The sequence below is a fragment of the Prinia subflava genome, chromosome 20, assembly GCF_021018805.1.
Source record: "Prinia subflava isolate CZ2003 ecotype Zambia chromosome 20, Cam_Psub_1.2, whole genome shotgun sequence".
Taxonomy (NCBI): Eukaryota; Metazoa; Chordata; class Aves; order Passeriformes; family Cisticolidae; genus Prinia; species Prinia subflava.
In genome coordinates, this window is record NC_086266.1 from 1,935,191 (window position 1) to 1,949,204 (window position 14,014).

The 14,014-nt window shown below is 49.6% G+C and overlaps 1 protein-coding gene across 6 annotated transcripts in view; it reads right to left on the minus strand.

Annotated features, from left to right (window-relative positions):
* The window catches only part of PASD1 (PAS domain containing repressor 1), a 50,233-nt gene that overhangs the window by 3,689 nt on the left and 32,530 nt on the right, over nt 1-14,014 (minus strand). For 5 of the 6 annotated variants that reach the window (XM_063416841.1, XM_063416842.1, XM_063416840.1 and 2 more), the window contains 12 exons: nt 13,212-13,294; nt 11,179-11,285; nt 9,987-10,134; nt 7,970-8,051; nt 7,174-7,294; nt 5,769-5,869; nt 5,250-5,336; nt 4,196-4,354; nt 3,511-3,690; nt 2,018-2,208; nt 1,361-1,453; nt 415-601 (listed from right to left, as the gene is read on the minus strand). In XM_063416841.1, the coding sequence (XP_063272911.1) occupies nt 415-601; nt 1,361-1,453; nt 2,018-2,208; nt 3,511-3,690; nt 4,196-4,354; nt 5,250-5,336; nt 5,769-5,869; nt 7,174-7,294; nt 7,970-8,051; nt 9,987-10,134; nt 11,179-11,285; nt 13,212-13,294 (1,539 nt within the window). The remainder of the gene's footprint in view (nt 1-414; nt 602-1,360; nt 1,454-2,017; nt 2,209-3,510; nt 3,691-4,195; nt 4,355-5,249; nt 5,337-5,768; nt 5,870-7,173; nt 7,295-7,969; nt 8,052-9,986; nt 10,135-11,178; nt 11,286-13,211; nt 13,295-14,014) is intronic. The other variant, XM_063416844.1, reaches the window with a different exon arrangement.

Consider the following 14,014-nt stretch of genomic DNA (forward strand, 5'->3'; position numbering starts at 1 on the left):
GAGACACAAACCCGAGCAGTGAGAGCTGCCCCAGCGCCCTGCTGCCCTCTCCTGCTGACACTCATGGCCAGGAGTGGGTGCACCAAGCCCTGAGCTCGAGGGTACCCTGTGCTCCTCAGGGTGCTGCTGCTGTCAGCACAACCAGCAATGCCTGCAGAGCACAGAGCTCCTGGGATAATGGGTATTTCCTCTGTTCACTGTGTGATAACAGAGTTTGTTGGAAAATACAGCCTTGAGCGGGTGCAGAGTCAGCCTGGGAAGGCTGAGCAGCCGGCTGTGTGGAGATGCAACAGGACAGGAGGATGTGCAAAGGCACTGACCAGGTTTGATCAGCCAGATGAGCCCCATTTCCTCAGAAAACCCCGACCCACCCCTAAACCACCCCCGTGCCCCCCCAGAAACCTGCTCCAGTACCTGCAGGTAGAGGCGGTGCTGCTGCAGCTGCTGCTGTGGCCACTGGTGCAGGTGCAGGGGGGTGCCAGCCTGGTGGGGGCTGAGCCCGGGGTGTGGGACCAGGACGGGCGGTGGGGCCGGCGCCCGCGCGGCGCTGCGGGGCTGTGCCTGCACCGGGGCGGGCAGGCCCTGCTGCTCTGCACCAAACCTGCACGGGGAGGAGAGCCACGGGTGAGAACACAGCCTTAGAACTACCCAGCTGCTGGGGGAGCCATGAGAACACAGCCCCAGAACCACCCAGTGCTGCAGGACTCATGAGTGAGAACCCAGCTCCAAAACCACCCAGTGCTGCAGGAGCTCATAGGTGAGAACCCAGCCCCAGAACCACCCAGTGCTGCAGGAGCCACAGGTGAGAACCCAGCCCCAGAACCACCCAGTTCTGCAGGAACCATGAGTGAAAACCCAGCTCCAGAACCACCCAGTGCTGCAGGAGCTCATAGGTGAGAACCCAGCTCCAGAACCACCCAGTGCTGCAGGAGCTCATGGGTGGGAACCCAGCCCCAGAACCACCCAGTGCTGCAGGAACCAGCCTGGTTCCTGACCCATTCACACCTCGCTGACAGGAGGCCCCCCATTCCCTCTGCCCACCAAGAACAGACTTTGCTTTGTTGAAAATTAAGGTTTTTGAGGCTGTACATTTTCTCTATGTCTTGGCCACGTGTTTTATGCAAAAGCCAAAAAAATCTGCTATTAAAACATTAATTTTTTTCAACGCATTGTATTTATCATAAATTTCTTCGTAATGAAAAAAGATTCTCTTTTTTTTTCTCCTAACTGGCTGAACTTTTGTTTCATTTCAGGCTGAAGCTGTGTTTGCATGAGGTACAAGTGTTTCCATGTGTTTTTTCAGTGCCATGAAGTGTTCTGCTAAGACACTGCAGGAAAAGAAGGGAAGACAGAGACTCACTTTCCTTGCTGCCTGCTGGCACTGCTCTGCACGGGCTGGCAACTGCTGTTGGCTGTGGGCATCATGGCCTGGATGGACTGATCCAACAGCATCCTGTGCAAGGAAAACAGAGGATGGTCAGGGAAGGGAGAGGTCTGGGGTCTAAGGTCCTGTCAGTCTCTAGAAACAACGCCTTGAAATTCCTCCATGAAAGCAGGCAAACCACTACCTTGAAAATAAGATAAGGAAATGGGATGCCTCTTATCACCTCACATCTCTCCCGTGAGTACATGCTGAAATATTGGGATTGTTGAGACTGGAGGAGAGAAGGCTCCAGGGACACCTTAAGGCACCTTCCAGTACCTAAAGGGGCTAAGAGAGAGCAGGAGAGGGACTTTTGATAAAGGCACAGAGCCACGGGACAAGGGGGAATGACAGGGGGCAGGGCTTAGATTAATTTATGTAAAATTTAAACTGACAGAGGGCAGGGTTAGATTAATTTATGGAAGCATGGAGAGGATTTAAGGTCCCTGATGATACAGGTTGATGATACAGCACCCCGGGCTCACCCTTACTCTGGCCATGGCAATCCAACCCCATCCCCAGCCCTCCTTGCTGCTCAAGCACTGCTGCTCTCTGCCAGTGCCCCCAGGATGGTCCCAGCAGGGCTGTGGGTACCTGAGGCTCCTGTCCTGGCTGTACTCAGCTGGTGGCTGCCTCTCATCCTGTGCAGCCAGGGCGATGGGGTGTGCCTGGGAGAACACCACGGGGTTGCTGTAGAAGGGCACTGAGATGCTCGTCTGCCCTGGCACACACGTTTGCTGGCCTTGGCTGCCTCTCACTGGGTGCTGCTGCTTCTGCTGCTGTGCCTGAAATGAGGACAGAGGCACCCAGGGAAGTTTTAAAGCTCCCTAATGGAAGGATAAAATAAGCACTTACTGTGGGCAGATGGGGAAAGGAGAACAACAGGGTATTGTCCTGGACACAGCAGTAGGAACAGTGTATCTGCTCAAGACCACCAGCTCATTAGCATTAATTGTCCCTGCAGGGCAGGGGTTGGCATCCCCAGAAAGTCTTTTGAGAAATTAAGAGTACAAGGGTAAAGGCACAAAAGGCTTGAGGAGGAAGGGAACAGCTTAAGAGGGGAAGTGCAAATCTGAAGTCTCCAAGGAAAGCTGAAGTCTCCAAGGAAAGCATCTCACCTGGCCTTTAAAGCAGCAGTTTGGGCCTTTTTTTGGTTTTGAACAACTCAAATCTTTCCCATCTTAATAGTGGATTTAGGTCTAGTGATGACAAAATTGTTTTTTCAAAGCTGCTTTCCAAGACTCCTCAGGCAGAGCAAAATGAATCTTTTAAAATGATACCTACTCCAGTATTACAAACCCACAGCTCTCACTGGCTGTGAATGAGCAAAATGAACCTTTTAAAATGATACCTACTAAAATACCTACTCCAGTGTTACAAACCCACAGCTCTCACTGGCTGTCAATGAGCAAAATGAATCTTTTAAAATGATACCTACTAAAATACCTACTCCAGTGTTACAAACTCACAGCTCTCACTGGCTGTCAATGAGCAAAATGAATATTTTAAAATGATACCTACTCCAGTGTTACAAACCCACCGTGCTGATGAGAGCCTCCCATTCACCTCCTCCCCAGTCACCAGGAGGGCTCCAGCAGCCTCTGGGGTTTAAATTCTTCTTGCCTACCTGGTTTATTATTTTGGGGGTTTAAATGCTTCTTGGCTACCTGGTTTATTATTTTGGGGGTTTAAATGCTTCTTGGCTACCTGGGTTATTATTTTTGGGGGTTTAAATGCTTCTTGGCTACCTGGTTTATTATTTTTGGGGTTTAAATGCTTCTTGGCTAGCTGGTTTATTATTTTTGGGGTTTAAATGCTTCTTGGCTACCTGGTTTATTATTTTGGGGGTTTAAATGCTTCTTGGCTAGCTGGTTTATTATTTTTGGGGTTTAAATGCTTCTTGGCTACCTGGGTTATTATTTTTGCGGTTTAAATGTTTCTTGGCTACCTGGTTTATTATTTTTACAGGTGAGTGACATCTTTCCCAACTGACTCCTGACACAAATTCCTCAATGCAGCAACACCAGCACAGAGGGGATGCACGGGGAGGGGGATTCAGGAAAGGGGGTGATGCCAGTGCCACTGACCTGGGGGGCTGTGCCACAGGGGTCCCTGAGGAATGGGTGTGGTGACAGCAGGGGGGTGCTGCAGTAGTGCTTTGTCCCCACGGGGGCTGGCTGCTGGGATTTCTTGGCTGGGCTCTGCCTGGGGGTCCTGGGCTGCTGCACGGTGTTGAAGACGAGGGGGATCGGCTGCTGCATCAGCATCTGTGGGGGAAAGAGGCACAGGAGAGGTTGGCTGTGCTGCCTGGCAGGAATGACACTGCAGCAGCAGCACTGGCTCCAAATCCAGGGGCAAAACGAGCCGTGAGTAACAGAAAATCAAATATTAGCTTGTGTCAAATGCTTATTCAGAGCCAGGATTGCTCCAGCTCTGTTGTGCTGTGCAGAAGTGGCAGTGGGGATCCAGCAGCACCAACCAGGCCTGGAACCACCAAGGTTTTTGTGCACAGGAGACTTTGGGGTTTTTTTTTGATTTTTGGGAATTTGGGATTACTTTTTTTCTAAATCACAGAAATTACCAATTCAATACTCAGCCATTGACCTCACTCATCTCTGGGGAAACACCACTCCCACATCTGAAACCAAGGTACCAATTTGTCAGGAGTTCATTCCCCAATGCTTCTGCCACGGACAATTTTGTCACTGCTCTGTGAGCTCAAAGGAAAAGCAAGTGGCTGGTGAGCTTGGGAGCACCAGGGGCAGCAGGTACCTGCAGGTTGGAGTCCTGCACCAGCTGCAGCTGCTCCTTGATGACGTGGAGCTCCTCTTGCTGTGTTTTGATGTCAGCCTGCAGGATGCGAGTCCTCTCCTCCAGCTGCTCCTTCAGCTGGTGCATCATGCCCAGCTGGGAGGGGAAATGGTACACTGGCTGCAGAGAACACAAAAAAAGGACTCAGGGTAGGACCAGTCCTGCTGCTCACACCCACGGCAATGCTGGAGTCAGAAACATGAGCTGCTTTTCAGCTTTTGCCATAAAAAATATGATGCTGACAAAAAATGGCAATTGCATGTTTAACCCAAGAGCTGCTGTGGTCCCAGAGCAGCAGCACACCTGGCTCACGTGCAGTGCCTCCCTCCAGGTGCTGGACTTTATCATTCCTGCACAGATGGAGTGTCTATAGATGGGGCTGTCCTGCCCCCAGGATAACACCCTGCTGGTCTGGGCCCACTCGTGTTCTGTGGCTGACACTGCATCCAAACCCTTCCCACACCTCCTGGCTGGGCTTTCAGTTGTGCTGCTGATGATATTTGGCAGATGCCAGGCCCAAGCTGGGCTGCAATCCCACCTGGGTGTCCATCCCTCACACCTACACTGGCCATTTTCAATCTCTGTTTTATAGTCTGGACATTTACTGCGCTGACATCAAAGCCCTGCAAGGACAGACCTTGTCATTATGGTTTATGACTCACTTTTCTTGGGGTTTTTGATTTGTTTACTTTTCCTGGCCTAACTCAAACCTTCCTCTTCCTCTACTCAAACTCTTCAGCACTGTATCAGCCTGTAGGTAGCTGCTAGAGGTTCAGGGAGAAGCCTTCAGCAGCCCACAACGCTTTTGACAAGTGTAAATATTCTCTTTTGGGTGTCCCACCTGCTCAGGGCTTGCAGGTAAATCTCAGCAACAGAAAGGGCACAGAAACCTTTGTCCCCACGCTGGGGTGAGCCAGTGAGGATGTGAGGACCAAAAGTGGACCAAAGAGGTCCAGCAGTGGACCAAAGCCAGCCAGGCTGCCCTGCTGACAGGACACAAAAACAGAGCACGTACCATGACAGGGTGTTGGGAGGGCACGGCCAGCTGAGCCACGGGGTGCTGAGAGAGGAGCTCACCAGGGGCTTGAGGAGTGCCTGGGGCCTAGAAATGAAAACTTTGCCTTACTGTAGGCCCACAGCACCTCTGGTGCTTTACCAGCTCACACCAGGGATGAACAAGTGCAGGGATTGGAGATCTGAGGATAGGACAAGGGAGAATTTAGGCTCCTGCGTGCCCCTGGTAATTCCAAGTCCTTGGTGTCAGCACCCATTTTGGATAAAAGCCATCCCATGTGTACAAACCCCAAGAAAAGAGGCTTGGTGGTGGTGTGAAAAGTCATTTGGCCTGGGGGAGCAAACTGAATCCTGAAAGGAGGCAGCAGAGCAGCCCCTGGCACCCCTCCGCTGGCTCTGCCATCCAGTGGCACTGCCCACGCTCAGAGCTGGGATCCAGCACCTCTGAGAGTGAAACCAGTGCTTGTTTTGCTCATTCCCTCCTGCCTTAAGAAGGCTGTGTCCCCTCAGATTCACTGACCTGCGTGCCCCCCGTGGCTGCCAGCCTCAGGGCTGCCTTGTCCCCCGGCGCCGCGGGCCGCGTGGGAGTGCTGCTGTCCGTGCGCCGCACCGAGGACGTGGCTGCAAGAGAGACACCCTGAGACCCTGCCTGCCCTGCCTGCCCTGGCTCCCTGGGCATTGAGGAGCTCCTGAGACACAGCACAGCCCAGCCCTGCCTGGCCCTGCCCCAGCTCCCCGGGCACTGAGGAGCTCCTGAGACCCTGCACAGCCCTGCCCCAGCTCCCCGGGCAATGAGGAGCTCCTGAGACCCTGCACAGCCCTGCCCTGCCTGCCCTGCCCCAGTTCCCTGGGCATTGAGGAGCTCCTGAGACCCTGCCCAGCCCTGCCCCAGCTCCCCGGGCACTGAGGAGCTCCTGAGACACAGCCCTGCCCTGCCCCAGCTCCCCGGGCACTGAGGAGTTCAGGCTTTCTCTGCTCACAGGCACTGACCCTCAAGCAAACACTGCATTGACCTGAGATCATGGAACAGGCTTCCAAAATTGAGTGATGGCACTGGGGTTGTGGGTGTGCAGTTTGAATAGGAGTGTGTGATGTCACAGGGTGCAAAATTTGGAGTTTAAGGCTTTAGAATATAGTAATATATATATATAAAGCAAGATGGAGTTTTAGGGCAGAGGCCAATCCTTTTTTTCACCTTTTCCATGGGTCGGGGTGGTATTTTGTAATTGGATAGAAAATCCACACCCGGGTACCCTGGCTCAGCCTGAAATGCACATGTGCAGATGGGCAGTGACCCAAACAGGGCCAAAGTGGGTCCTCAGACTGTCCCCCTGTGGTCCCTCTGGCTCCTCTCCTGATTTGCTGGGTTCCCTGCTGATGCCAGCCCCCTGCCCAGCCTGCCCAGATAGGATCCCCACTCTCCCCAAGCATCTCAAGAAAAATCCCCTCAGTTTCCTACACAGGGCACTGAAATCCTCTTGCTGCCTCCCCCGGGGCAAGCAGGGCACTGATGGGAGCTGGGATGAAGCTGCCAGCGAGGCAGGCACCCCTCTGTGCTCCTTCTGCAGGGATTTATAATAAAATTATATTATCCCAACAAAAAACTTTCATCAGCGAGCTTGGCCCAATCAAGCCAGCAAGCCACCTCTTGTCCCCAGCACCACAGCAAAGAGCCACAACCCTCAGCTGTGACACACCAGGGGACTCTGCCCTCACACAGCAGCGGGTTGGGAGGGAGGAGGTGGCAGTGCCCGTGGCTCTGGTGCTGCTCTGTGACTCCTCATGACCCGCTCTGTGCATGTCCCAGCACTGAGCATCCCCCTCCCACCCCGAATGGATCCCTTCCAGCCCCACACCAGCACTTTGGAGTTTTCTCTGCCCCTCAGCCCTCTGCCTGCCCCCCAGCCCTCTGCCCGGGCACGTACAGGTGGAGTTGGAGAGGGTGGTGTGCGAGGAGCAGCGGGAGCTGTGCGAGGACAGGGACACTCCCTCCCGGCCGGCGTCCTGGCTGCCGCACGGCCCCACGGCCAGGAAGCTGCTGTGGCTCTGCAGGGAGCAAAGCACAGGGGGAAATGGTCAGAAGGGGAAAATGGTCCTCTCCTGGAACCCTGGGCACTGCCCTGGGCCCTCTGTGCCTTGCTAAGGGGCACTGGTACAGCAATCTGGCCTCCAGCTCGGCTTCTCTGCAGCTTCTCTGGGCTTCCAGTGCCTCACCAGCCTCTCAGGGAGGAGTTTTACCTGATCTGAACCTATCTCTGATGGTTTAAAGCCATTCCTCCTTGTTCTACAACTCCACAGCTCCTTCTCCAGCACTCCTGGAGTTCCCTTCAGCAGGAAGAGGCTCTCAGGTGGTTTAATCTGCCCTTTGTGTCATGGTCTCAGAAAGATTACAGGGACCAGAACAGAGCAATGCTGAATTCACAGCTAATCAGAGAATATTCGGTGTTAAAGATCACCTAAATCCAATCCCCCTGCCACATCTTCCACTACATCAGGCAGTTCAAAGCTCATCCAGCCTGTCCTGAACCAACATGGACAAGCTGGAGCCACACACAGGAAAGCTTCTTAGGGCCTGCCTGAGTCATGATCCAGCTGAAGGCTTGGAATGAGATGGGAATAAAGAAAATGGAGAAGAAAGAACAGGTATTTCCCTAAGATGGGTAAGCTATTGCTCAGTTTGGTTTAAACATCTCCTCATTTGGCTGTGAAGGAGCGTGGTACCTTTAGAGAAGAGGATGCCAGTTCAATTGATGACTCTTCAAGGCCAAGATCTCGCCTCCTCTCGGCCCGAACTTCTGCATAACTAAAAAGCAAAACAAAACAAAAAATGATTTTACAGCTTCTGTGCAGGTAAACTGCCAGAACACATGTACATTCATTTTCTAACCTGATGATGATGAACAAGAATCCTTTTTTTTTGTATGGTATGTGCAAAAAAACCAGCAGTGCCTTGGGCAGGACGAGGTCCCTCCTTCTGAGGGTGCACAGAACTGTGCATGCATCAGAATTAACATCCTGCACTCCAGTGGAGGCTCCAAATACAAACAGGCACTACCCTGGTGCAATGTCAAGTGCAGAAACCCCTGTAAGTTGCCTCTCAAAGTGTGTATTTTCTTTCCTTGCTTTTTTCCCCTCTGAAATAACGAAATATTTACAGTAAAACATGCCCCATGATTCACCACTGGGATAAATTGGAGAAGATGTTTCAAAGACTCTCTGAGTGCTCATGGGCACTGAGAGGTGCCAGACTTTAGGGTGATGAAATATTAATGAGCTGCAACCTTCGTGGGAGGCAGGAGAAGTTGCTGAACCGACCTCACTTATTTCATCGTGGCAATGAATTTTCCTGAAACAAGGTTTTTAACTTGTGTCCTTCAGGAGCATATTTTAAGCCTGAACTGTCTGAGACAGAACTGAACTTCGAAATTTAGGACTACATCATGAGGTTTAAGAGGCACTGGAAGCAGAAAGAAGGAACAAGTTCATGCACAATAAATTCAGTCCTTAGAGTGAAGCTGAATTCCCTGGAGGATGGCAGAGTCAAGGCTACTGAGAAGAAATCTCTCTCTGTGTAACATTTGCTCATGTTAACACTTCATATGTAGTTTATTCCACAGATCACAGAATCAGAATCGATAGAATTTGAGTGGAAAGAGACCTTAACAATTCTCTGGCTCCAAACCCTCACTGTGGGCAGAGCACCTTCCACTGGACCAGGCTGAACACTTCCAGGGGTGGGACAACCACAGCTCCCCTGGGCTTCCAGTGCCTCACCACCCTCACAGGGAGGAATTTTACCTGATCTGAACCTATCTCTGACAGTTTAAAGCCATTCCCCCTTGTTCTACAACTCCACAGCTCCTTCTCCAGCACTCCTGGAGTTCCCTTAGGCACTGGAAGAGGCTCTGAGGTCTCTGGAGCCTTCTCTTCTCCAGGCTGAACAACCCCAGCTCTCTTCCTGTCCTCACAGGAGAGGTGCTCCAGCCCTCTGAGCATCTCCATGGCCCCCCTCTGGCTCATTTCACATTTACTGGTGTTTGCTCTTCCAGGTGTTTGACAGAAAAAGAGGGGGACCAGAAAAAATTATTCCTGACAGTAAAAAAAAAACCCCACAGAGTGAGCAGGAAGTTTATTCAAGTCAGCAGAGCAAACCAGTGTGTCACTATTTTTTCAAGCCCTTCAGAAAATGCATTTTTACTCTTCACATGGTCATTTTTGAGCAGGCTGTGGTAATCCAGCAGATTGGGGCACTCACAGAGCATCCCACACAGGCTCTGCCTCCCAGCAACGCAGCACCAGCAGCTTTCCCACTAGGGGGGGATCCAGGGCTGGATTTGGGTGAGGAATAAGGCCAGCAACTTCGAGTCATAAATATTTAAAGCTCTGATCAAAAGGTTTTGTAGGAGTTCTATGATCTCATTCGTGCCCAGAAAGATGTCTTGATTCCCAATCAAAGCTTTAATTCTTTCCAAGGCCATGTCAGCACTAGGGACAAAAGGGAATAGGTTTGGCCAAAGGTGGCTTCCAGGCTTTTGGCTCAGTTGCCAAAAAATAAAAGGTGAATAAGTAAATAAACCAGATATTCCCTGACAGGATAGTTTCAAGGATAGTTTCATGGAGTTACAAATCATTTTAGTGTGTCAGCAAGCACTTGGGTATCATGAAACAGAAGCAGAAAAAGCAAAGGCTGAACATGAGAGATAAAACACCCTGTGAGGAGTTTGGTGCCTGCTCCTACCTCACGACCAGGTGAGTGCACACGATGAACTCGGGCTTGGAGTTCCACTGGTGGTAGGTGATGTAGTAGTGTGTCTGCAGCCAGATCCACTGCTGCCCTTTGGTCAGGAACCGGTAGTAGCAGGACTTGCCTTTTCCAAACTGCATCACTGCTCAGCAGAAACACAAAACAGTTCATGGCAAACGGGGATTTCATGGTGCAAAGGTGAACAGAAAAACCACTCAGCCCCACAGCCCTCTCCCAGCCTGAGGCAGTGCTAAAATGAGCTTTGTAAACAAGACAGATGATGCACAGCCATGTACTCAGCTCTTGTCTGGGGTTGTTCCTGCTGACTTCCAGGAGTGCCCCTTGCTATTCTGAGACTTCTGGTATAACCAAATAACTAGCTACATTCTTACAACTTATGGGCTCCCTGAAATGAGCATAAATAGCATTAATTATTAATTAATTAAAATTAATAAAAAGTAAAATAAAATATTAAATATATATAAAATATTATCCTGGGCTGCACTGCTGTGGAAATCCTGTGAGCTCTCCTTCTGCCCTGGCTCCAACAGCTCACACTGTTTCTCCTTGCACAAAAATAAACTTCATGGACCTTCTCTGGTGCTCACACATTAGCCTGAAGTTGACTCTTCTGCTTTGTTGTCTTCCTTTCAGGTGGACTAAATGTGAACCATCCTCACCCACAGCGAAGCTGTGTTCAGTGCTTCTGTATGTAAAATAATTCTGAATCTCCAGAAGCATTTTACTAATGAGTAAGTGAGGTTCACAACACCTCATTGCACAGGGAGGTGATCCAATGATGCTCTCAAAAGATGTTTTGGAGAGCTGAGGCTCCTGGCTAACTCTGGAGCCCAGGGGAATGGCAAGAAGTGTGACAAACCAACAAAATGTGTAGGACAAATTGGGGATAGCTCTGACTCCCAACCTTTTAATCTCAGTTCACTCTGAGACAACCTGTGCTCAAACAAGGAACCAGCCAGTTCAGGAAACCTGCACAAACAGCTCCTGCTCTGCCTGAACTCTGCAGATTCCAACCTCCCAGGAAAGTGTCAGTGCCAGTCTGACATGGAAGGGAGAGCTCCTGCACGCCCCTGAAGAAGAAACCTTTGGCAATGACATTAAAAAATTGTGAACAAATGACAAAGGAGACCAGAGACAAACACCCTGCAGAGGCAGGGCAACTTACAGTGTTCATGGCACCTAGCAAGGAGCTCCAGGTCATCTGCGTGGTAATAATCATACCCTGATGTTCCCAGCACCTCAAAGGGTAAATATCCTATAATGGGTGGAGCCCTAGAAAGGAAGCAAAGGTCAGGGAGTGAGCACAGAACTTGATGCTTTGACATCCTGGCAGTGCTATCAGCAATAAAAATCTTCTTCATTCACTTGGCAGGGAGATCTGGAGTGGATTTTCATACAGGCAGTCATGTATTTTTATATACAAACAACAAAAAAAAACCCTGACAGAGAGGGGGAGGTAAAACTGGAGAAAATGAAAAGGTGTGTGTTTACTGTTTCACAGCCTATTCATTATGTGGGTGTAGAGAAAGGCATGTACATGTGTGAGTGACTCAATTCATTAAGGATGCTTGTGAGACACAGCTCGACAAACGCTGGGGCTGATCCTGCACAGAACTGCTTGGAGCTAAAATGAAATTACCCCGTAGTTTGGATGGAAGTGGCATTTCTGTAGAAGAAAGAATGAGTGGGGAGCTGCAGAGTGTGTCAGGACCAGCTTGGGAAAAAGTAATTGCTCCCCTGGAAAAGCTTGGGAAACTACAGCCAACAAAACTTTCTGTGCTGGTGGTACAGACAGCAACAGGCATGGGGCTGATTTAGGGCTGGTTTTGCTTTGCTTGGAAGAGAAGGAACTGATGAAGTCCTTAGATAGGCACATTGCAATGACTTACCTCACTGCTCTCCCATCAATTCTAGATTTTCCTTTTTCTAGGCAGAATATGAGATTTTTTTAAAGCAGGTATCCTAACCCTGCCCCAGCACCTGCATCATCCTGATTTCCTCTCAGCCTCCTGGCTGGGGGTATCAGTGGGACTGGAGTGTCTGCAAGCACCCAGCACAGAGATTCCCCTCTGAGTCACAGCCCAGACTCATCAAAAGGCTCCTGGACAAGTCTAAAGCAGCTCCTGCTCACCTTTTTCACAGGAAACAGCCCCATGGAAGAGCAGCTCACTCCGTTAGTGACATGAGGGGCTCTGGGCTCGTTTACAAATCTTAATATTAATCAGCTGATGAATTATCAGACAGGCCAATTAAAGTCTAACAAAGCCACTCAGCAGGTTCTCATGTGAATGAACAATTATCTGACTGTCCCACACCATCAGGGCTGCTGCAGGGTCAGCTCCTCCACACTTCAAGGTGTGATGTGAGGCACACACCTTGTGTTCTACATAAATTAAAATTATTACTCATTTTTATTCACTCTCTCTCCTTCTTGCTCTAAATGTACAGATGGTATTTAGATTTTTTTTCCTCACCAATGTTTTTTTTTTCCCTCAGAGTCTTATTTACTAGTCTTCTGTTTTTAGTAATGACTACCTTGGCACAGCTCACAAGGGGAGGGATAATGGACAGGGAAGGATTTTGCAATGTGCTTATGCACATATGTCAAATACAGAGAAGTAAAAGAGTGAATAAAACCCTCCAGCTTCTTTTGAAGAAAATTAATCCTAAATTAAGCAGCTTAATAAACTGGTTCCAGTCTGTTTCATTCACCAAGAGGAAGTCTAGCCCACCATATTGCATTCTCACTTAATCTACAATTAAGTAATAAACCCACTGGGTTTTGGTTTTTTTTAGAAATGCTATCATTTCTCAAGGTGAAAAATCAAATGTTTACTGACACAACAAAAGATTTAGAAGGATTCCTGGAAGCTGTAGTTGTGAAACAGAGGAGCTAAACCAATACAGGGAATGTACTGGGACCCACACTGCTCACTTTCAATGATTTATTATCTTGGAGATAGATTAGGAGATTAGACATTTTCCTAGACATTTATCATGGTTTCTTACTTGCCCAAAATATGGAAAATAGTGAAGCTGTTAAGGGTGCCTAATAGCTAAGTTCAGAGTACTGCTACTTACTAAGTTGCATTTAATTAGAACTATTCCATTTGGGATCTCAGGCAATAGGTATACAAAATTTTCCATTTTTAAACTACAGTTTATTTATCCTTCAGTGAATAAACCCAAATCTCTTACCTGTGGTCCAAGAATAAAAACTTCCATTCTAAACTATGCCTGGATGTGAATTCTTCACACGGCTCCTCAACGTTGCAGAGCTCCTGCAAAACAGTGGGCAAAACATTCAGACACTGAGTTCTGTGAAATGACAAAAGGAGCCTGCTCTCAAAACCTAGGCTGCACCTTGTTGACATAAAAAACCACAGCAAAATACAGAGCTTTTAAAGCACTTGACTTCTCTTCCTCTAAGGAATGTGTAAGATTTGTTGTATAGCTGCATAAACTGATGAAAAATGGCTGAAGAGTTTACCTTGAGCTGAATTTCTGAGCTAGGATGAATATTCTGAGTCTCATCTTGCAATCTCTAGGCAAAATTCCCCAGCTTTTTGCAAATACTGGTATTTGAACAGGGATGCCAGCTCAGGTCCAGCCTCTAACTGAGGGGGCTGCTGCAAGCAGCACCCGGGGTTGTTATCCCTGCCACCAGTGCAGAGCCACGGGACATTTACAGAGCAGCAGGAGAGGCCACAGCACACATTGCCAATGTTTCGAGGTGCAGATGGCCTCCTTCCACCAAGGAGGGGTGGAGGAACATCTCTGGAGGCTGCAGATCCATGCAGATGGCTTCCTCACACCCAGAAGGGGTGGATGCACATCTCTGGAGGCTGCAGGTCCATGCAGATGCCTTCCTCACACCCAGAAGGGGTGGATGCACATCTCTGGAGGCTGCAGATCCATGCAGATGGATTCCTCACACCCAGAAGGGGTGGATGCACCTCTTTGGAGGCTGCAGGTCCATGCAGATGCCTTCCTCACACCCA